Raw genomic sequence first — 22,876 nt, 5'->3', positions numbered from 1 at the left:
CAGATTACATATTAATGTTATTTTCTTCTATGATATCAAATATTTAACACACATCTGGTTAATTTAATGTAGATGTTGAGGAACTTAGTTAATAAAGTACTGTGGCCAAAAGTTTGAAAGGACAAAATTTGTGCAATTAGAAACTGATATTTCTCCACAGTAACTGTAATTCAGTTACATTATACACATATACTTATATTAATGCATAATACTGAGCTGTATTGCAAAATAATTTGTGTAAGAGGGCTGAATCACAATTTTTATGGGAAAAATAACTTTCATGTTTTTAAAACATCAATGCTTTTAAATGCACTGATGCAGTAACCTCGACTGGAAAAGCACTGTTGACTTTTTGGGATTATGCCAAGCAGATATATTAACACATACTTCAGGATTTAAAGGAAGAACAAGTGAATTTGCCACTGCCAAATTCATCAGAGCTTCTACAATACCATGTGTTGTACCCAGAGCAGGCTAAGATTGTCCTTTCTATGGGGGCTGTTGGGTCAGACCTAGCTCAGTTTCTGTAGCTTGATCTTGTTCACCAAGGGGTAGAGTATTTTCACTGTGTAGATCTCCAAAAAATGTGCATACTGTGCTCGCACGACAGAAGAGGAGTTTCCTTATTGTATACTTACTTCCTCTCCTTTTTGTTCTTAACAAAAGCAAGCCACAACCCTACTTCAGTGCTCCTCTTGTAACATAAAGCAATACTTGTGTATTAATGAAAATTTAGTTCTTGGGTTGTTAGAGGGGAACCAAGTAATCTAGGTCCTCTTGGCAAAAAGAAAGGTAAGTTAAGGATAGAGTGCAAGGGTCTTACAGGTACTGATGTGCATGATTATTTCATAATTATTTTCAGGGGAGAGTTTTTTGTAATTATTGCAATTACTGTTTCTAGGGCATGCACTTCTGGAAGATGAAAATAAGGTCTGGCATCTAGTTCGGCCAGTAGATGAAATTGATGAAGGCAAATCAAAGCGAGGCAGTGTGAAAGAAAAAGAGAGAACCAAAGCTATTACAGAAATCTACCTGACAAGACTTCTGTCTGTGAAGGTAAGGGTCAGATGTCACAGTTACACTGTGCCTCTATAGATTTTGACTTGTTACCAAAGAAAATGATGCAAATATTAGTCATGCTTTTGGCTGAAATTTTTCTCTGTCATGTACATGCAAGCTTGTGTTCAGAGCTTCAAGTGATTAATATGCCCTCAAGAACATTGCTGGGAAAGAGATAAATTTTAACTCCAGATGAAAGCCGAGAACCATAATTCTGAGTTAGCTAAATGAGGATTTTTCTTGCAAGACAAAGATGGATATTCTCTTCTGTGCCACCTGTTTAAATAATATTCTGTAGGTTTTTATTTTAAACCAAATGCTTTACATACTGCTACAGAGCCTTTTGTTTCCCCATTCTTTGTTTCCAGTGCTGCAGTATTATCTAGAAAAATAGTAAAAATGTTTTCAAATGGTAATAGTCCTTTGAGAGTATTTTTAGTGTTTATACTGTAGAATGGATCACAACCAAAATAATTATGCTAAGGATTCCTCCTTGCAGAAGGAGCTTAGGATAATGTGTTTAATGACCAAGACCAAGTTCTTCATGAAAATGGGAGTGACCTGACTCCAGCTAAGGCCATTTGACCAAGTGTGAAAGTGGACCTGAAAGAAAGTCTGTGTATGGATGGCACAGACTTGCAGCCAGCAAGATGCATGTATCCCTCTTATCTCTCTGTTAACAAATATCTCTCTGTTAACAAATCCCTTTTCTATTCCCAATAGCCAGTTGGCAGATCATTGCCAATCTGGAGCTTTACTAACTTGTACAGAGCCGGTGAGGTGCAATGACTGGGACCACAGCTGCCCATACAGCCCAGGACCGGTGAAGTGTCCTCCCTGACTGCACTGCCAGCACAGGGGTTTAGGGCTCAGTCCCTGCCCAGTTTTGGGGCTGGCAGCTGGAGTGATGGAGAAAGAGAAGATGCAGCCCTTCAAACATGTCCATAGGGCCAACCAGCTGAGTGGGGATGGACTGCATGTGGCCTCAACAAGGTCATCTTCTCATTGGGAAAGAGAAGAAGAGAAAGAGAAGACTGCACCCTTCACAAAGGGACAGTCTCAGAGGTCATGGTCTTTAAGGTCCTGGCAGGTTCAGGGATCCTGACAAAAATGCATTCCTCCCAGGGATGCTTCATCCTTCACATTTGGTGGAGCTCATGGAGCTGGACCAGGATGGGCATCTAATGAGACCCAAGTGCTTTCCCCTGCGCAACAGGTCAAGTGGTCACTGGTGCTTCTTCCTCTCAGTCTCTGTTGTAGTGGTACATGATGCTCTAGAGCTGGGAAGCTGCAAAACAATTACAAATTTTTTAGCAATTATTTATGTGTACAATGAACTTGAATTGTAAATCTATTGTAGAAACCAGATTCTGCTGCTTTAGACAGGCAGAAAGCACAGCTTTCCATGTTAACTGCATGATGATAATGGATGAAGTCGGAGCCTTTCAGACTAGAACATAAAGTTGTTCTCTAGAAGTTTTTTATTGTTTGGGCTGTTTGCAAAGTCAATTCATTAAGAAGTTGTTTGTATGTTTGTTTGTTTTGTCACTTGGCACCCTGCATCACCTGGCACTCAGCGTTGATGACCTTCAGTAACTGCAACTGGACTGAAGGAAAAAAGGGTCTAGGATAGCACTCAGTTCAGCTTGTAATGCAAATTTCTTTTAAATTCACTTTTAGGGAACACTTCAGCAGTTTGTAGATAACTTCTTTCATAGTGTGCTCAACTCAAACCATGTGGTGCCACCAGCTGTGAAATACTTCTTTGATTTTCTTGATGAACAAGCAGAAAAACATGACATCAAGGATGAAGATACCATTCACATCTGGAAAACAAACAGGTATGAACAGAGTAATAATTACATTGCAGGGAAATGAGACTGTAGTTCCCAGGTATGTGCTGTCACTCTTACCACTAATCAAAGTAAATTTCATTTGTAATTCTCAGAATCATTTTAATTGAGATAATATGTTCATATGATCAAAAGGATTCCCTGTAAGTCTGGAAGTTGCAAAAAATTATACCTACTTATGGGATAACCGTTGGCAGATTTACCTCTTTGCTTTTCATCTTTCCTCAGAGAATAGGAAAGCAAGAAGCAAAAGAGACTAGATTTACCTGTCAAAGCACAAAATCTAATAAAATGTTACTCAGGTAGTTTTTCTAACCACTCAGACATCTTCTCTTGCTGTTTGGGGACACTTAGGATTCTTCTCAAATAAGCTTTTCTCATTTCTCTGTGTGAGATACAAAGGCTTCATTTCCAGACATGAAAACCAGACAAAAGATAGCTTGGGTAATTGTTGAAATATAAAATTAAGTTTCACTGTAGTGAGAAGATCAAAACGCAAAACCCATATTTAATTTCATGTGCTTTGCTTGTTGTATAACATTTATTGTGTAAAAGGTGTTTTTTTCTTACCTTTTTCCTTGCTTTGCAGCTTGCCTCTTAGATTCTGGGTAAACATACTGAAAAATCCCCATTTCATCTTTGATGTTCATGTTCACGAAGTAGTGGATGCTTCCTTGTCAGTCATTGCACAGACTTTCATGGATGCTTGCACGAGAACAGAGCACAAATTAAGCAGAGTAAGTGATTTGCATTCTACATCCTGACTATTTTCATGCCTGACAAGACACGGGGCATTGTCCTAAAACAATACCCATTCTCTAAGAAGATACAGCATTGATAGTTTCCTTTTGGTTTTATAATGAAGTTAGCATTTCACCACTTAGCAGGTTGGTGAGCATGTCATTGTTACTGTGTAGTCTGCCAACTGAGTTCCTAAAAAGCAGAAAATATCAACTGCTTTTATAAAAAACAAGTTTAAGAAATAGTTATTTCACGTCCACTGTAATTTAGAATTATCCTCCATTGATATATTTGTCAAACTTGACAAATAGTGCCGTATGTAAACTTCATCTTTTTAGGACAAATAATCCCACCCATTTACCGAAGTAAATTTTAATAATAATAATAGTAAGCATCAGAATGTTAATATCCACAAAGCTCAAGTGCATGTGATTAGGAAGGCTTGATCTTGAGTTCTTGACTTCATGCTTTTTTCTTAGAGACATTCATAAATCAACCAAATTTCTATTATATTTTTTTCAGGATTCTCCAAGTAATAAATTACTTTACGCAAAAGAAATCTCTAACTATAAGAAAATGGTGGAAGAGTAAGTATAAAGAGACTTTTTTCATGCTGATTGAGAGCTGTTAGGGTTTTAAGCCTTTGTAAATGTACTTAGTAACAGGAAAAGTGAATGCTGACACAGTTGAAGTCAACTGCCAAATGTTAAAAATTTTACACCTGAACATTAAAACATTCCCTTGTCAGTGGTGTTCACAGTGTTGACATGGAGTGGCATTGTGACCCAATGCGTGTCCATGTCTGTGCCAGCAGATGGACAGAGTTATCTGGGAAAGAACACAATGCTGTTCTGCATGACAGCTGTTCTTACCCATGATCTGTCTATCCAGCACTGCACTTCCATAACTGAATAGGGATCAAATCCTGAAAACATTTTCACAGAGACATTTTTTCTATTCAGGCTCTGACTTCAACATTTACCGATTTGGGAATTCTGTCAGTACCACTGAAGGTCCGCTAAAGGACTCAACTCTTCCCAGCTGATGACTTCAAAAGTTTGAAGACATGAAACAATCATCAGCTGGATTATAAATAGATTTCTTTCCTGTGTTGTGGTCCTGTGTAATCAGGTGTGATTTGCCTTTCTTGCAAGGGTATCAAGTACTAATGACTGCTCGGAGACAGCATGACTAAATGAAGCATTGGTCTGTTGTGGTGGAACATCTCCTGCGCAATTAGGAAGCATGTTTAAAATAAATGCAAAATGAAAATTTTGTGTATTTCACCAACTGACAGTTTGTTTTAATTTGTTGCAGTTACTACAAAGGCATTCGTCAGATGGTGCCAGTTAGTGACCAAGATATGAATACCCATTTAGCAGAGATTTCTAGGGTAAGAATAAATTAAGTTTCCTTGTCCTGAAATGGAAGCCAAGTATAGCACTGTTTGTCTTCTCATTCTAACGCGACAAGTGGGTTTATTCTATGTTGAAGCATCAAATGAGTTATTTAATACATCTCTGAAAGACTCCTGCTTAGTGTAGTGCTTTTTAGCCTTTTGAAGTGTTGATTATTGAATGGAACCAAGAATGGCTATCGTCACAAATCTCTCTGAGTGATGTAGGTGCCAGAGTAAAGTGTTTGAATTTTTTCACATCCATTGTGGAAAAATTACAACACTGCTGAAAGGTGTTTTCTCTCCACAGCACCGAGAGGGTTTTTAGCATTGATCATGCTGATAACAAGTGGTGGCTGAATTCAGACTGCTATCGCAGCAACAATTTGACTCCAGAAATGAAAGGGAAGTCGCACACGTTACATATAGTGCATTTTAGAGCTGTCTCTATGAGGACAATACTTCTGCTTTACACAGCACACAAGAAGCCCATCATATGCCTGCTCGATAGGCACTGCTTCTTTTCACAGTATAGGTTACTGGGGGTTACCTGTGATGGAGGAGAGCAGAGGGGGTTGATTGGTAGCTGGGGGCTCTGGTTTCAGACTTGGGGAGAAAAGACACTACAAAACCTGCTTCATTCTTGAAAAAGCCTGTCTGCTGTGCTGCTTAGCTTAGCTAGAACAGGCTTGTGCCTTCAAAGCACTCGATTTAACCCAGAGAACCTGCAGAAGCTCTCACCAATCTGAAAGGAAAGTGTTTAGCCTGAGCAAAGAGATACTGTATGTACTGGCTGGTTTGCTCATTTGCCTAATTTATTTTAAGAGTCCTAGTGGTACAAGGATGTTTGGGGAATTCTTGTGATTTGTTTATTTCAGTGCCCTTAGGACCTAACATTTTGCAGATTAACGTCCTCGTGAGGATGTTTCTATTTTCATTCAGTCACTATGAAACTCATCTGCAGTGACATTTCATTTTCCAGTTCATTTTATTTATTATAAAATTTGAGATGTATGTAAAATTAAAATGTTTGGTCATTAAAAGTAAAATCAAAGGAATGTTTTAAAATCAGCAGAATATGTTGATCCTTTCTATTTACATTGCAAATTATGATAGAAGTAAGTAGGAAAGGACTGATGGAACATTGCAAATTTTGACCTGCTCTGGAAGTGACTATTGTAGGAAAAAGAAAGATGGATGTTTCTCTGCTTGTTTACAACTTGGATAATCATTTGTGCCAGTAGCAGTATTTTGCAATTCTTCATTTTCTTAACTAATTTAAAAAACTAAAGGCATAGCTAGAGAGTTGAATCCTATACGTTTGAATGAGAAACATCTGTTTAGACAGTCAGAGCACATTTGCTACACAAGTTAAATGTCATGGGGAGAATGAAAGGAGAGGTAATGGAAGGGTTATTTCTTGCATCATTGAAAGTCCCTCTCCTCTCTTTCTCCCTCTCTTTCCTCCCGCCCCCCTTTCCATCTTCATGATTCAAATGGCTTTTTCCAAATGTACATGTGCTTACTATCTCGAAGAGTTACACCTTTCCTATAGTGAGGTGTGAATAATTTCAAGCAGTTACAGAGCTGAAGAAATGATTTCAAACAGACATGGCAGTGACAGAACCAATGTTTAGTATCTCAGCAATATGTAGATTGTACTGACTGAATGCTTTAGTTATACGTACCCATGTTGTTAACAGATGTTACAGCTGTAATCTGTGGTCTGACATTCAAAGTTCAAAATACTTTCCACCTCCTGTGCTAGAGCTGCAGACAGGCCAGAAAAACACCAGTGGGAAAAGCTTGATCTAAAAATCACCAAACAAAAGTTTTCTCACCCCTTTTTCTGCCTCAGCATCACTTAGCAAGAGTTACAGGATGCAGAGCTTGAATTTGACAATGGGACTGTGTGCTGTATCCTGCAGTCATGCATGTGTGTAACTTTCAATTGTGATGAAATTTTGATGTTTGCTGCTTACATGTGTTGTTTAACAGGCACATACCGATTCCTTAAACACACTCGTGGCTCTACACCAACTCTACCAGTACACTAACAAATACTACGATGAGGTAAGTTGTGGGGTTTCTTTTCTTTTTTTAATATAATTATAGTAAAAAGTTTAAAATCTAACTTTCCCTGGATAATCAGGTAAAGGCAGTGCTGAACAGAAAGCTCTAACTTCGCAGTTACACGCCTTCCTTGGCAATTACACTGCCTAAGGGTATATTCTTAGAAATGAACAGCTTCACTATGGGTTATCTCATTTTGGTAGTGATCGCTTAATGAGATCTGAAAGAGAAATAGATTTAAAAATCCTTTCTCTTCAGTTCTGCTATCCTAATGCCTAAGAATTAGGACATTAGAACGTCACCGAGCAATTGCCAGAGCTATATAAGGTTTCAAGCCAGTAGTTTGGTGGGGATTTTTAGGAACAATCCATTAAACTTGTTTTGCTTGTAGGAATGGGGCATTGCCTTTTTTTATTAGTTAAGATGCACTTAAAACTTCCATGCATGCTGCCGTCCCCATTTTGCTGTGCCAAATGAAGTGCCTGCCCAAGGTAAACCCAAGCAGAGCAACTGCTGAGTATAGTCAGATTCAAAAGGAAGCTTACAGATTCAGCCCAAAGTGTTTCTTGGATTCTACAGGCCCTGTGGAAAGGGGGACAAAGAATATCCCAGTGTTGCTGGGCTGTGGCTGTGGCTCTCCGATCTTAATCTGAAAACAAAAAGAGAGAAGGAAACTTTTATTCAAAGGTTTCCATGGAAATGAATGCCTCCAGAAAACTCTCAGAATTAAATCAAAGCAAGTAAGAACAGATGCTGAATCAAAAAAAGGAGTACAGCACATGTGAGCTCTCTTCAGTTGGTCCTGCACCTCAGCACAGTTTTTGTTTTCACTTATATTTAGCAGCAAAGGCAGTGAGTCTCATCCGCAGCTTCACTGCAGCTGCTTTCTGCAGGAGCAGCCAGCTTTTCACAGCTTTAAATACAGATGTAAGCAAGGGAAACCAGCTCATCCTGAGACTACTTTCAGTTGGTATTAGTAGGAAAAATGACTGGAGACACACAGGCCAAACTGATGGTGTTGGTTTCCTCATCCCCAGAGCTGAGGAAACTTATTTTCAACATGTTCCAGAATATCTGCAAAAAGCCACCCATATCCTTGGCTGCATCAGAAGAAGCGTGGCCTGAAGGTTAAGGGAAGTGATTCTCCCCCTCTGCTCCTCTCCTGTGAGATTGCACCCACAGTGCTGTATCCAGCTCTGGGGCCTCCAGCACAAGAAAGTCATAGACCTGTTAGAGCAGGTCCAGAGCAGAGCCACAAGGATGATCAGAGGGCTGGATCACCTCTCCTACAAAGACAGGCTGAGAAAGCTGGGGTTGTTCAGCCTGGAGAGAAGAAGGCTCTGGGGAGACCTCATTGCAGCCTTTCCGTACCTAAAGGCGGCCTACAGGAAAGCTTGGGGGAGACTGTACCAGGGAGTGTAGTGATGGGACAAGGGGGAGTGGTTTTAAATTGAAAGACATAGTTTTAGATAAGATATTCAGAATAAATCCTTTAGGTAAGATATTCAGAATAAATCCTTTACTGTGAGGGTGGTGAGGCACTGGAAGAGGTTGTCCTGAGAAGCTGTGGATGCCCCATCCCTGGAAGTGTTCACGGCCAGGCTGGATGGGGCTTTGAGCAACCTGGGCTGGTGGGAGATCCCCTGCCCATGGCAGGGGGGTTGAACCAGGTGGTCTTTCAGATCCCTTCCAACCTAAACCATTCTGTGATCTCTGCGGCCTGACCTGTTGTAGAAGCACTCAAGCAACCTGTGAGACAGACGAACCATAAATTCCTGCTTCTTCCATACTCCCCTGTCCCTGCACCCAGTCGTGGCTTCTGGATTCTCACGTTTGGAGGCAGGCACAGGCAGAGCCTCCTCTCTGCTCAGCTGTCAGAGCTGATCAGTGGCAAGCCAGCAAACCACAAAGCAGAACTGCAGCCCTTCCTTTTGCATACATCACCATATAACAACAAGATGCATCTGATTGAAAGGCTGCTAATTCAGAGTTGGGGAGATAATGCGTCACGAACCATTCAGTAAAATAAATCAAGCTTATTTATTTTCCGTAAAAATGTTTTAATTTGCATAAATTGGAACATTTTGCGGCTGCCCTTATCTTCATTGCTGAAATGGTGGTTGCCAGCATGTGCTGTACCTTGCACAGCTCTGCAGGGCTTGACAATGACTAAGTGGGTACGCTCTAATTGTCCACATTTATATGAAAGTTATATTCACCAGCAGAGATAATCATGAATTATTTAGTCTTGATTTGAGGCGTTACAGCTAGGTATAATTGTTTAAATGAAGGGAACAATATCAAATTAAATTAGGCCCTATTTAAATACTGTAATAAGAGTTTATTAACTGTCTTGTAAAAATGTTTTCATGCTCTAAAAACAAATCCATTAAGTCAATGATTTCTAAACAAATTTGCTCCACTGTTTGAAACTCTAATGCTGTACCAGTCCTCAGAAGGGAAATTGTTAGCTAGATTGGTACTGACTGCGTTAACCTCCATTGTCAGTAAAGCAGTGAGAACCACAGGTAACGACAGGCAGACTCGATTTCTCCAGTTCTTGTACTTGAAAACTTTAGGTAGTATTTAAGCATAGGTAAAGCCTTCTGCTTGATGACAGCATCTGACTTTTATTAATAAAGCCAGTCCTAGCAAAAGAACAGTTTTGCCATGTAATACATTCTCCTAATGGAGAAATCTAATAGTTGGTGGAAAAGTTTCCCTGAAGGATGGTAGGAATGAAAACCTTTCAAAACCTTTGAAATTTGATCTTGAGAAGCCCTAAAAAACTCTATTTGAAGAAAAGCCTTCTCATAACAGTTGACCTTTTCTAGCTTTCATTTTAAAATCCCTGGTGTCTTAGAGTCATACTTTGCTGTATATATTCCGTACAGCAGAGACTGTGTGCAGGATGTTGGGGGGCTCCTCTGATGAGTTGTTTGCTTCCTGAGCTATGTTCTACCAGCCCAGGGTCTCAGCTCTACCTCAAGAAGCTCCCTGACACTGTGACCAGTCCATTTTCTTCAATATATTGCCTATAGACAGACAAGACTTTTCCTTGCTCTGAGCTATGCCCATGCGTGGACCACCCAGGAGGCGCTCATAACCAAATCTCATGGGGATGGGGCTTAGTTACTGCTGGTAAATGACCCTTAAGCCTTGTAGGATGTGCTGTAAGTAAAACCACAGCTTCTTACATAACTGTAAAGTCAATGCTTCTGATGTTTTCTCCCTGCCTGCTCCGCCTTGCAACATAATATTTCAAAAGATAAAGTACTACCTATTAATTTGCTTGAATCCTGGCATAATGGGAAACATCGTAGTAACTTAGATAAAGTAATGGAGACGATCATTTTTATTGTCTTCATGTAAAAATACAGCATGGAGCCTCGTAGATGGACTTTATCTTTGGTGCAGAGTGAATGCAAAAGACTGGAAAACCAAAGCAGTATCAAACACTTGGTCTGGGAATGGTGTCATATATTTTAAGCTAAATGATTCTAAACATTCTGTGTTTATTTCTTCCAGATTATAAATGCACTTGAAGAGGATCCAGCTGCACAAAAAATGCAGCTTGCCTTCCGTTTACAGCAAATAGCAGCTGCATTAGAGAATAAAGTGACTGACCTTTGACTCAAAAGCTGCAATAAAGAAATCTGATCTAAAGATGTTCAAATTCATTGTTCCTATTAAGGAAATAGTGTTCTATTTTTTAATGTATAATTACAACTTTAAATGAAAAAGTTCATGTTTTTTTGATAGCAGAGGTGTAATGTAAAAATTTTTAATGTAAATTATGCTTCTAATTAAAATCTGTGTTGTGTGTAAATGAATCTTCTGTGGGAAAGAAAATCCTTTGGCTGGGGGCAGGGTGGGGGGTGGAAGAAAGCAAGTCTGTAGTTCGTTTAATTTTGTAGGATCCGAGACATCAGCATTTACATTATGCAAGTAAATTCAATACTATAGCATCCTCTATATTTTAAGCAATATTTGTACTAGGAAATTAATGGCATATTCAGAGAACCATGCAATATCCCCTTTTGTTTCGATAACTGGAAATTGATGTCCACACAGTTCTAAAACTTCATCTGTGCTCATCATGAACGTTGTAAACGATGCGTCTCATTTCTCCGCGAGGTCCGCAAATGGGATTTGCTACCACACATGGTTCTTAGGTTAATTATTTATGTCCATGGTAATGCACAGAATTGCACCCACCACAGCTGGCAGAAACAAAAGCAATGTCATGCCTGTAAGGAGGGTTCTACTGATGAAGTCTCATTTGGTTCAGAAACCACTGTAATGGAGAATTAGTCCTTAAATCTTTACAACTCTTTGTTATTATTGTGAGTTTTATGATATATGCTAATGTGCCTTACTTGTACTAATTCTGTGAATCTGATGAATGGTTTTGTAAAAAGAAGCAGATCGGAAAAAGAAATATTTATGTGCTATTGAATGACTTTTGTGTGAAAAACATGACCAGCAGAATGCTTGTAATTAGCTGCTTGCCGAGAGTGTGCTGTTTAACATGATTTGATTCTGTATAATATCTTATTTTAGAATGGTTCTGATGATTTTTTTTTTGAATCTTGGAACTGTCCTAGAAATACCATCACTTGTTTCTATTGTATTTGTGATGTAAAATACTAGTATGATATTGGAAAAAATCATATACCCATGTAATGAAAACCACTCAGTCAATTTTGAGCCTTGGAATGCTGCATTTGATCAAACACAAACCATAACCCATAGCAAAGAAAATTTAAATATCTTGTCTGAAAGCGTGCGTTTACAATATAGGTAAGCTACATACAAATCAGAAAGTTAGGTACGTCTTCTTCAATTGCTGTATTGCACATCAGAGGACTTTATTCCTTTTTGTCTCAAGACTTTTGGCAGTAACGTAGCATTTTAACGAAGCGCTGCCATCTGTACAAGTTCATTCCTTGTTCCGCCAAGCGCCTGGCCACTGCTTATCCTCAGCAAGCTAACACAGCTCCTGCCGCCCGCTGCCGTGCCCAGCAGGTTGCCATACAATCGGCTTCCCCATTGTTGATTTTTTATTTTTAGTACTTTTTGGAAAGTTCCTGATGTTTGTGAGCGGACCTTTCCTTCAGTTTCCAAAAATCGAAAGCCTCACCAGAACTAGTACAAGGCTGGGAGGTTTTTTCGGTTTGTTGGTTTATGGTGGTTTTATTTTTTTTTTTTGTTTTGTTTTGTTTTGTTTTGTTTTGAACTTCTTGTATTTGTGTATAATCATTCCTGAACCTGCCTGGGGTATAAGTTATTTTACACTGTTTAGGACAGAGGTACATTACTGCTGCATAAAGGTGCTTTGCCAGCTACTCCTTCATCAACAAAGGCATCCTAATTTCATGGCTAATCTGTTTCTTTGTCTTTATTTGTAAATCCTGTTAATTGTAAATCAAATACAACATTGTTTTTTTTCCACAAAGTGTCATGGGATCTTTACTGAAACTGGGGGGTGGGTGTTAAAAGGGGCTTCCAGTTCTTCCTCTGGGGGTGGTGGAGCAGCAGCATCCAGCAGTCTGCGGTCAGTAATGGAAGAGCGCAGCGCATTTTGCAGCTGCTGTGTCTGACATCAGGCCCTTGTTATGGGCACTTGCCCTGAAAAATGAGAGTACTCTTGAGAAGGGAGGATGCATTGCAACATCCCGTAGCAAGGTCTTCTTGCCTGATGGAAATCCGCCTTGGGATCTGAAAGTCAAATAAAATACAGGCTCGGTGGCATCCCTCCAGAGAGACCAAAGAGCCCTGCTCGGGGAAGCAGGGCTTCCAGAGGGGCCGTGCTGTGCCCCCGGCATCACCGACTCGATGCAGAGCAGCTGCAGGCAATCACAAGCTGCTGTGGGCTACGGCAGGACCGTGCCAAAATCCTTCCTGCTCAGGCTACCCGTGCGTGTGTCTGCTGGGGTGTGCGAGTTGTGTGGTGGATCCGTGGGCACTCTTCATGACACTTGCCCTTTTTTCACACCCTGGGGGAGATTTGCAGGCTTTCTCCACTGTCTGACGGTGCATGGGGGCCAATAACTGCGAGCAGCTGCAGCTACAAAGGAGCCTCAATGCCCCTTCTTCAGTTCCTCTGTCTCCTCCCCCAAAAGCACAGAGCTGGACTTTGAATCGAAGAACTGGGATGTTTTATTTTATTCTTTCTCCTTTTGGCTAAGCTCCTCCAGTGCTTGTTTTTCCACTCTGGCGCTCTGCTTTGTCCAGACCTAGTTTTTGGCTTCAGTTTTCCCTGCATTTTAGCAATCTGATTCTTAAAGGCTTCGTGCTCCTCCTTTGGTTTCTGCTGTTCCTGCCATCTGGTTCATCTACAAGATAAAAGAAAAAAGCCCACCGGGGGTCTCCCTCCCTTTTATCCCCTCACAGCCCCTCTGTGGGGCTCTTCTTGGAGCACCAGAACCTTCCCTCTGCATAACGGGAGCATCGGTGCCGGCTGGGAACAAAGCTCCTGTGCTTGGACATCTACCAGCCATAGTTCAGGGCTGGGTGCAGGCTGTCAGCCACCACGGGCAGGTCTGAGTCCCATCGCTGGGTTCAGCCTTGTTTCCTTGTTAGTCCTCATTTCCCCAACTGCAAACTGCAAGGGGGGATCTCAGGTACCGGGACGTGGTCCATACCTCTGCTTGCCCAATGCAGAGTAACACAAACAGGAGCTCACTCTTTCCTCAGTGCCAAGTTTCCCTCTGACACCTTCCTAGGTCTTTTTCCAACTCTACGTTCTATCAATTTATGGGCGACAACTTCTGGTTGGAAGGGACGTCAGCTACCTTGTATAAGCGAGGCACAGCACTTCCTCAGGACGGTTTTTATCATCCATCTGCCACAGCCATACTCAAGCCTCCCCGTTTTGCCAGCTGCTGCGTTGGATGCGTGGTCAGCCTGCTCGGACTGAGCTGTTTACTCGCCATCCCTAAAACTGGCTTTTCTGGCACCCTTCTGAACAGCAGCAGAGCCATCGCTATAAACAAAAAAAAATATACAGGGAATTAATAAGCTCAAATTGGAATTCATGCATTCACAAATTCCCAAACTCTTGTTAACATGGGCGATTTTTTAACCATCTGTGTAAAGATTTTTGAAATGGCTCGGAGCTTGAATTTCAGCTGTCCTGGACTTACCAGCACTGATGAGGTTTTTGTGGTCAGTCCTTTACTGTTCCAGGTGCCCAAGCCATGTTACTAACAAAACTGTTTTCAGCCTTATTATTCCCTGGTAGTATGGACCTACTTGGCCTAAAATCTCTGTTTGTGACCAAAAAACATTTTTTCACATTTCCTGTGGCTGCAACACCTTGATTTACCATGCTGTAGTAAGGTTCTAGTCAGATTTCCCGTTTGTAGCTAAGCACAGTAGTCCTCTGAAGACTTCCTAAAGAATGTGATCATGAGGAAAGACTGCCTTGTCTTTGACTTTTTCAAATCCACTGACTTCTCTTAGAAAATACTCACAGGTGGGGTTTTGGGATTATTAATTTTTTGGTTGACTGTTGTGTGTTTCTGTTTTCCTTCCCACACCTAGAGGTAACCTGTCAGAGCAATGAGACAGTTAACTTCAGAAGTTTCAAGGAGGATGTCTGCTGCCATTTTTCTACCAGCCACTGGCTAGAGTCCCATGCCGTTCTGATTTATGCTCCAATGGACTGGAATTTGGCAATTTGAGCCACTAGAGCTGTTGGCGCTGGAAATCTCAGCACCAAGGCCCTTGTGAATTGCTTTCAACCTCACTCCCAGCTTAGTGCAGTCAGACTCAGCTCCTGAGGCTATCCAGGCTCCCCATCACACAAGCCCTTCTCTTCTTACTGGTCTGTTTTGCCAGCTCTGCCTGGAGCACGGAATCCTCTGGACAATGAGAGACAACAACACACATAAGCTAAAATGATCAGCAATTCTGTTTCATCGGGCTCTGTGCTTGCCCAGTCTGTGTTTCTGTTTTTTATTTTGAGAAACCTTCCTTCAGCTGATGAATGATGAATCTGAAAGGCGTGCCTGTGAACAAGAGTTGATCTGTCAGCCTTCCTCCTTTCTTAGCCTTTGTCCTAGGGCAGCCTCAAAACGATGGTGAAAGACTTGGTGTTTGACAGTCCATGCAGAACAGGAGGAGAAGAGATTCCCTAGACTCACAGTTATCAGTACATTTTAAAGTATTTTTGTTGCTGTTTCTTCAAACTGTGGCAACTCTGTGGCTCAATGGCAAGGAGCATTTCTCTATCAACTGGGGAAGAAAGTGGTTTCTCCTGTGCAGGCTTGTAATAACCACCCAGACTCTGTGAGAGTAATGCCTTTGCACCAGTCCTTTAAGGCTGACTTTGGTCCTGCCTGTGCATACTGCTTGCTGCTGTGTGTCACTCCCAAAGAAGACAAAAATCCTATTATCATTCATCGCCAGGCAATCAAAAGCTATTTAATTTATCCATGTATTCCTGGCTCTTTGCTCCTTTTCAGATAATTGCCATTTGAACCAGAAGAGAGTTTGAGTGAGTCTCCTTCTCTTTTTTTAAGTTTTCAAAGTACCTATGTGTCTTAACAGATTGAACTCTTTAGAAAGAAACTATTTCTTCAGTGGGACAGAGGACAATAGCTCATGTACAGCTGTATATGGCTTGTCTTAAAAGGAAATAAAAATCCTACCATGAACCACACACTGTGTTTTTGAAATCCTTTATTCAGTGCTCTAATTCTGAACAATGTTTTTGGCTTATTTAATTCTCCTCAAAATTGAATACCGAACAAAACTCTTTTTTTTTTTTTTTTTTTTAATCTACTGTAATAAGAAAGGAGTGAAATGAAAAATGTATTCCTTTGATACCCTTAATCTTTCCTCTCCTGTGGCTATGCTCCTATTCAGTAAGAGATCATACTTGCTAGTTGCAGGGCCTGGATGCCAAGCCATGGGATAGAAAACAAACCAAAATCCATGTTTCCTGCAGCTGCATCTGGGTCCATGGCAATGCTCACAATTGCAAAACTGCCTCGAGGATGTTATTTGGAATTTTATTGTTGTTGGTCTGGCTGGTTTCCTTGTCCTCCTTCGTGTGATCCTTCTTTGTGTGGTTTTTACCTTGCCTTTCAGTGGCACCGCATTCCGCCGAAAGCCCGAGGAAGGAAACAATCGCTGTCTGGATTATTCATGCACTTTTCATCTCCGAAGCGCCCCTGGGGGCACTCGCGGCCCTCCCAGGCTCAGCTCACTGTGGAACAACAGAAGTGGATGTTTTTATGCTAGAGCGGACAGTCTGACTGGAATATTTCCATCTGTCTAAACCAAGCCATGTTTGTTTTGTTAATAAAAACCCACTGGTTGAGTACAGTGCTACTCATATCTGATGTATGAACATCCTCTCTGAGTTGGTCTAAGCTCTACCTGAAGCCTGGAGCACCCTCTAAAATTGTGGCCAGAAGCAGGTGTGTTGGAAGAGCAAGCTGTACCTCAGCAAGCTGCAGAGGCAGCCACCCCAATATAGCACTGGCTGGCCGAATAACCAACGGGCAGAAAGGGCAGGGTCTGAAGCACTCAGAGCATCGAGCAACCACTGCCTGCCTAAGGGGGCTCCTTCTGCTCTTTGCTAGGTCTCCCAGCTGGCCTCAAAGCCTCTGCCCTAGATTGGCAGCAGCACTACGCTACCCCAAACTAGAAAGCACCACAGTTCTTGTTAAAGGTCCTCTTAAATAGAAAAAGGGCTAAATGCAAGAGGTCTGCATTCAAATTTCTGTAAAGTTCAGGTTTGCCTGATGGGGTTATTTAGCCTCGCTGTTGCTGTTACTGGACTGGTTTGTCCTATGAGGCTGCCATGTGGCAATGGTACCCAGAAGGCCTGTAAGGAGGCCTAAGTTTGGGCATGAGCTCAGTTGAGGGAGCAGAAGGACCACCATTGGTTTCAGCAGAAGAAGGTCTAGCATCCTTCATTCTGTTCAGCCATTGCTATATATCCCACCCCTTATTTTGTTTTCCTTGCACATTTTAAGCAATTGCAATTCCCTGTTTGTACTCCAGCATGCTAGAAGTCAAGATGAGAGCATCCATCTGTTTTTTATTGCTATTTTGGAACTACAGGTCTGGTATTTAATAGGGTCATTTCCTGGTGCACTTAACCCCCTTGCAGTACTATTTGGTAGAGAGCTGCGCTGAGTTATATTTCTGTTTGCTATGTTATGCTGATGGCTTTGACCTGGCTATCTGCAGTAAAAGTCTCCAACCACCCAAGTGTCATAGCAGCTTTTGATTTAGATTATGGTTGTGGTTTTATCTCTCTTTCCAGTGAAGGGAAGATTAGTAATGTTTTGTCTGCCATTTAGCTGGAAAATGTCAATAGTTTAGGTGCGTCCCTGTGAGCAGAGAGGGGAAAGGGAAGGCGACGTCCTTCTCCTACGAAGTGTTTTTGGATTACCCCTTTACGAAGCTAAGTTAAGTAATTTAACTTGTTAACTAACTGGTGAAAAAGAGCACCCCAACAGTGCTGTGACATGCAGGTGTAAGTCTCTGTGTGGTTAATCATTCATCTGAATTAGCGGTGCAAGTTTTTTAATACAGAGCCTGAATTTAATTTCCATCTCCGCTGTCCATCATTATCTGTCTTTATCAGGTTTTTGAGATGGCAGCATACACAATGTATCTAAGATTAGATTCAGGCTTTAAATATTTAGAGTCTGAATCACATCCATTTGTACTTCGTTTCAAGGTTGAAGCAACGTGGCAGGACTCGCATTCAGCGGTAGTTAAAACTCACAAATCAAAGGAGTGCTGAATAATTCATCTTAAACTTTTAAGCAGTTTCTCTTTGTACCAATTCCTGCGTGTGGCAAGCAGCTGGGTGGCGAGCTGGCCGGCATGGCTCTTCTCTGCATGCAGTGCCCTCGCTTTGCCATGCCAGCTGGAGCCACTGCCCTGTGTGCTGGGTTGGCGGAGCTGTGGGCTCACGTTCATGGCTGATGTGGTCACCTGGGGAGCTGGCTGAGCCTCACATTCCAGGTTGGACATGGCTGAACTCCCATTTAACTCAAACTTACTTCTGGCAGGTGATTTTAGGGTCTTATCAGAAGACTGTTTCCGCTGCTGATGACCAACAGGCAGGTTCGCAGCCAAAATTTTTATTAACCGTCTGCTGGGAAAGGATGCTAGCTTGAGCCTTTCCCCAGCAAGTGGCAAACCCAAGGACAGATTATCAGACAAGGCAAGAACACCAAGGTTACAGTGAGGATCAGCTCTCCAAGTGTGACAGAGGAAGGGCTGCCTCCTTGGAGACACCAAGACCAGAAGGAGCTGCCCTGAGTTATGGCTGCTGCAAGATTTCCCCCAGGACTGCTGTCCCCATTTGGGAGCACCATGAACACAGCTTTTCGGACATGCAGAAAGGCAAAGGAAAGGCTCTCAGGTGAGACAGTCATTAGATTACAAACTCCACAGTCTCCATCTCCTTTCCACTGCCCAGTATATGAGCCTGGGATGAACTGGGCATGCTGTGGAGCATGCTGCTTTGCCTGACCGAGTCTGCTCCAGCAGAAACAGCAAAAACACAACAGAGTGGCTGCCCATATGATGGCACAGATCTGCTGCAGGCTGCTATATGTGCATGCATAAAAGAAATCACATATGCAGCTCTTGATAACAAACCCAAATACTTTAAATTCTCAGTGAAAATTCTCCCTGATTGATTGTTTTGGTTTGCTTTGTGTTTGTTTTAATACAGATTTCTTTTTAATGAAAGAAATTCCTTTACTAAGGAAAAGTTCAGCCTTACGAGCCTGCATATTTCATTTTTGCAAATGGAGTTGAATTCTGACCTCATTAGAACTAGTGGGTGTTTTGCTTGGATCTGAGATCCAGCAATTTTACACAGTGAAGTTTTAGGTGCTATTAAACTATTTGGTGGTAAAGTAGGCTATTTTTGCAGCATTCACATAAAATGCTTTGCAATTGTACTTTACAGAACTAGCAATGGGATTTTTTTTCACCTCTACTGTTCAAAATAGAGAAGAAGCCAAACTGTGCTGTGTGAACATAGACATGACATTGAAGAATAATCTGTGTTGTGTCTATCTGTCAGCCATATCACCCATGCCTGTGACATGAAAATAAATGGGCTAAGCAATAAAGAAGCTGATGAATGGATCAGATTGGGCCTATTTGCATTACCTTATCTTTTTAATGTGGTCTTGTGTATAAACATAGTTGGAGCATTGATCTGAGACGTCTCTAGCTATTCCTATGCTGCAAATGTTGCCCTGCTCCCCCTGGATCCATCAAAGCATATGGAAGATGTCAAGTGACTGAAATGGACTCTGGATCTCTCCCACAACTTCCAGGTGATTTACTTTAAAATCAATCATATTTGCTCTAAAATCAATACAAGCAGTGTTTTAACATGATCAGCATGAGAGAAAGAAAACTGGAGGCTCCTGCTAAGGTAGAGGGAGAAGGGAACCAGACAGATCATGCTTCAGGTTGATGATATTGTCCTAGTGCCTGCTCTGCAAAGGGAGGGCTGGTCATTAGGCATTAAGATTACTCCATGGAACCATTACTGTCTTCATCCAGGAATCCTGAAATGTTTTACAAGCATCAGTTATGCCCTGCGAGGTAGGATCTTGTTTCTGCTGAGGTGATAGATAAATAAATACATTTATTAATTAATAAAAATCACTTGCCTAAGGTGAGAGAGCACATTAATGGCACAGCTGGGAATAAAACTTAAGATTCCAAATCCTCGGCCCCCACCTCTAACCTGCTGGCAGCACTTCACACAGTGAAGCACAAAAATTGATCCAGCTATACTGCTGTCTCCAAGCTGACAAGTTTCCATGCTTTTGTATTGGAAAAAAAAAAATAAATAAATAAATAAATAAAAACAGACTTAAAGTTGGGACAGAAAAAAAAATCTGGTGCGGATGATCTGTGCTCAAGATCAATCAATCACACAAAGAAAAATCCTGCATATGGTTAAAAATATGTAGCTGTTTTTTTGAAAAGAAGCTTGCCCCATGTGCAGTCTGGTGCACTGCTATCTATGAAGGCTTCTGGGTCTTTAGTATTTCTCGACATACAGTCTGACCTATCCCATGGACATGGGCAGAATGTAAATCTACCTGCCCTGTAACAAGACTGGGAGCAGAACTTTGGCACCATCTACACGAGTGCCTAAAATGCCTTCACAGATGTGGCTGTACACATGTAAGTGATGTGTGTGCTCCTCAGCTCTTGGCCCACCCCTCTCTGAATCTCACAGGCGTTGTTCAGGCACACAGGGCTGGTGTCAGAGGCAGGCCAGAAGCTCCAGCTTTCATGCCCTGGAAGGATGACTCGCCACACAAAATAGGCCTGTGCCAGCCAAAGGCACGATGGCAGGAGTTGTCCCAGTGATGACAGCGGATCCTCCTGCTTGTGGTTTTGGGGACTCTGGGGGAGGAGAAAGCATTTGGCTGAGATGAATGAGCTAAAAGATGTCAGAAAAAAAAAAAAAAAAAAAAAAGAGTGAAACAACTGATACAAGGAATTATATGATATTTTATAGGTTTTTCCCACTTTAAGTAGTCTAAAATGTCATTTAACTTGGGCAACGAAATTTGATTTTACAGGTACATAAATATATACATACCTATATATGTGAGCAGAGAGTGTTGTATAACTATATTTAACTTGGCATGCCTTTAATAAAACTTTCCTGTGGAAAACTCTCAGACATTTTTAATCTAAGCAACTAACCATAAAGTTTTCCTCATAACAGTAAATTACAACAATTTTGCCCAAGGCTTTAACATCCCTGAGTTTTGCTCTTTGAATTAGATTGTGATGATCAATATTAATAGTCCCTGTTCAGATATGGTCACTGCAAAACTTAGATGAAACCCTCTTTGCCTCTGAATTTTATTGCAAATGTGAACATTTATCAACACTTATTCAAGACATAAATGAGAAAGCGAACAGTTATATCATGAAAGAGCATAGTTAAAATTTAACCTCCATGCCACACATCTAGAATATTTTTCAGAAGCAAATGTAGACTTAGTGTTATTGCAGGGAAGACAGTAAAATCCATGAATATTTGTGAGTCCACTCCTAAGTGCTTTGGAGAGTGAGAAGGTATAATTTTTTCTTAGTGTGGTCATAGCTTTTTTGCATTAGCTCTTGGACATATTCACATGAGTCTTTCTGTCTTCAGCAGTCATTGTTTAGAATGCATAAAGTTCATAGAACTAAACATCTCTCTGCAGGTAACTATATACCCTGAAATAAATGAAATGAAATAATAAAATAAAATAAAATAAAATAAAATAAAATAAAATAAAATAAAATAAAATAAAATAAAATAAAATAAAATAAAATAAAATAAAATAAAATAAAATAAAATAAAATAATAATAAAAAAAAAATACCCAGGCCCTTTGGAGACATAAGCTACACACCCCATGCCCAATAAACACATAATTTGTCCATCTGTGTGGGCTTTGCCTTGTGCCCAGCAAAGGTGCAGCTGTGTTGTGCTTGGACACATGCTGGGCACGTCACTCTGAGCACCCCCAGGCTTTGGTTTCCCATCCCCACTTTCCTGTTGAACTAAAGTTTGTCTCCACTGTTTTGACAAGAATGATGTCAAAACCTTTTGCTTGTGCTCTCTGATGGGACAAATATAGACGTATATGCAAGACAAGGCAGAAAAGGCATTTGCCCAAAACAGCTCTCAGGGCAAGGGGATTTTTTTCAAGAAATACTGGTTAAAAAGCAGCCGTCTGGCTGTTTGAATATAAAGTCGTCTCAGTGTCTGCAAGAACAGGAGGGGCTGAGGTAAGTCATTTTTCAAACAGTACAAGAGAGCTGCCAGGGGCAGGTGGAAAAGCAACCGTGACTTTTTAAGGCAGATTTTGTACAACTCAAGTCCACCACGTTTGTCACTGGAATCCATATGAGGAGCTTGCTGAACTGGAGACCCTTCAGAGCTGTTGGGTCTCCCTTTTTCTCCCCTCAGTGATTATTTATTGCAACAGGATAGCTTTGTTGAGTGAATGGCTTTGTGGGGCACTTCAGGCACCCTGTTCCTGCTTTTCAGTGCACCTCACACACCACCATACCTTTGTACCTTCTCTGGAAGCCACCATGATGGTGCATCTGACCAACAACCAAAAAGAAACAGAGCATGTGGTGGGAAATGGCTCCAAATCCAATGGTTTGGGCATAGATACTTCCTCTAGTCTTCTGTTATGGCTTTGGTGAAAGCAAGTCCCAAGAGCTGGTGATGATCCTGATCTCCAGCTCAGAGTAACCAAACAGTTTCCCTTGTGGCCTTCCCCTTTGCTCTGTCAGGAAAGTAGCTTTTTGTTGTCCTAGACAGAAGAAAAGGGAGGGCTTTTGCTGTGGGCTGCCTGGAAACCAAGAGGCCTACAGGCAGAAAAGGTACCTCAAGTGAGCACAAGTTCCTGCACTGTCTCACACCCTAAAATCACCAAGTTCTGTTTCGTGAATTTTCTTCTGAGGTCATTCTCTTGATCAGCTCCACCTGCATAACATTACCCAGCTTCCTAGCAAAACCTGGATTCCTGCCCTTGGATCTCTAGCAGCTTTACCGATCTCCTGGAGGTGAGTTTTTCTAGTATTATTTATTGTGACTTCTCCCTTGTTGCCTCAACAGCTACTCTCCTCTAGCAGCTCTCATCTTTTCTTTCCCCCACACAGTCCACCTATTCACACTAAGTCTATGTACCTCATGTAGCCTTATTACCACATATCTCTTGGTCATA

General features: G+C 41.4%; 1 protein-coding gene across 5 annotated transcripts in view; it reads left to right on the top strand.

Moving 5' to 3' along the window:
- The window catches only part of PLXNB2 (plexin B2), a 257,287-nt gene extending 244,779 nt beyond the window's left edge, over nucleotides 1–12,508 (top strand). For all 5 annotated transcript variants that reach the window (XM_032197592.1, XM_032197584.1, XM_032197575.1 and 2 more), the window contains 7 exons: nucleotides 902–1,056; nucleotides 2,740–2,900; nucleotides 3,502–3,649; nucleotides 4,176–4,240; nucleotides 4,971–5,046; nucleotides 7,048–7,122; nucleotides 10,651–12,508. In XM_032197592.1, coding sequence (XP_032053483.1) covers nucleotides 902–1,056; nucleotides 2,740–2,900; nucleotides 3,502–3,649; nucleotides 4,176–4,240; nucleotides 4,971–5,046; nucleotides 7,048–7,122; nucleotides 10,651–10,755 — 785 coding nt within the window. In that variant the 3' untranslated portion in view covers nucleotides 10,756–12,508. The remainder of the gene's footprint in view (nucleotides 1–901; nucleotides 1,057–2,739; nucleotides 2,901–3,501; nucleotides 3,650–4,175; nucleotides 4,241–4,970; nucleotides 5,047–7,047; nucleotides 7,123–10,650) is intronic.
- Nucleotides 12,509–22,876: the final 10,368 nt, after the last annotated feature.

Source organism: Aythya fuligula, chromosome 1 (assembly GCF_009819795.1).
Source record: "Aythya fuligula isolate bAytFul2 chromosome 1, bAytFul2.pri, whole genome shotgun sequence".
NCBI classification, from domain to species: domain Eukaryota; kingdom Metazoa; phylum Chordata; class Aves; order Anseriformes; family Anatidae; genus Aythya; species Aythya fuligula.
The sequence above is the reverse complement of the archived record's forward strand: the minus strand, read 5'-3'. Positions and strand labels throughout refer to the sequence as shown.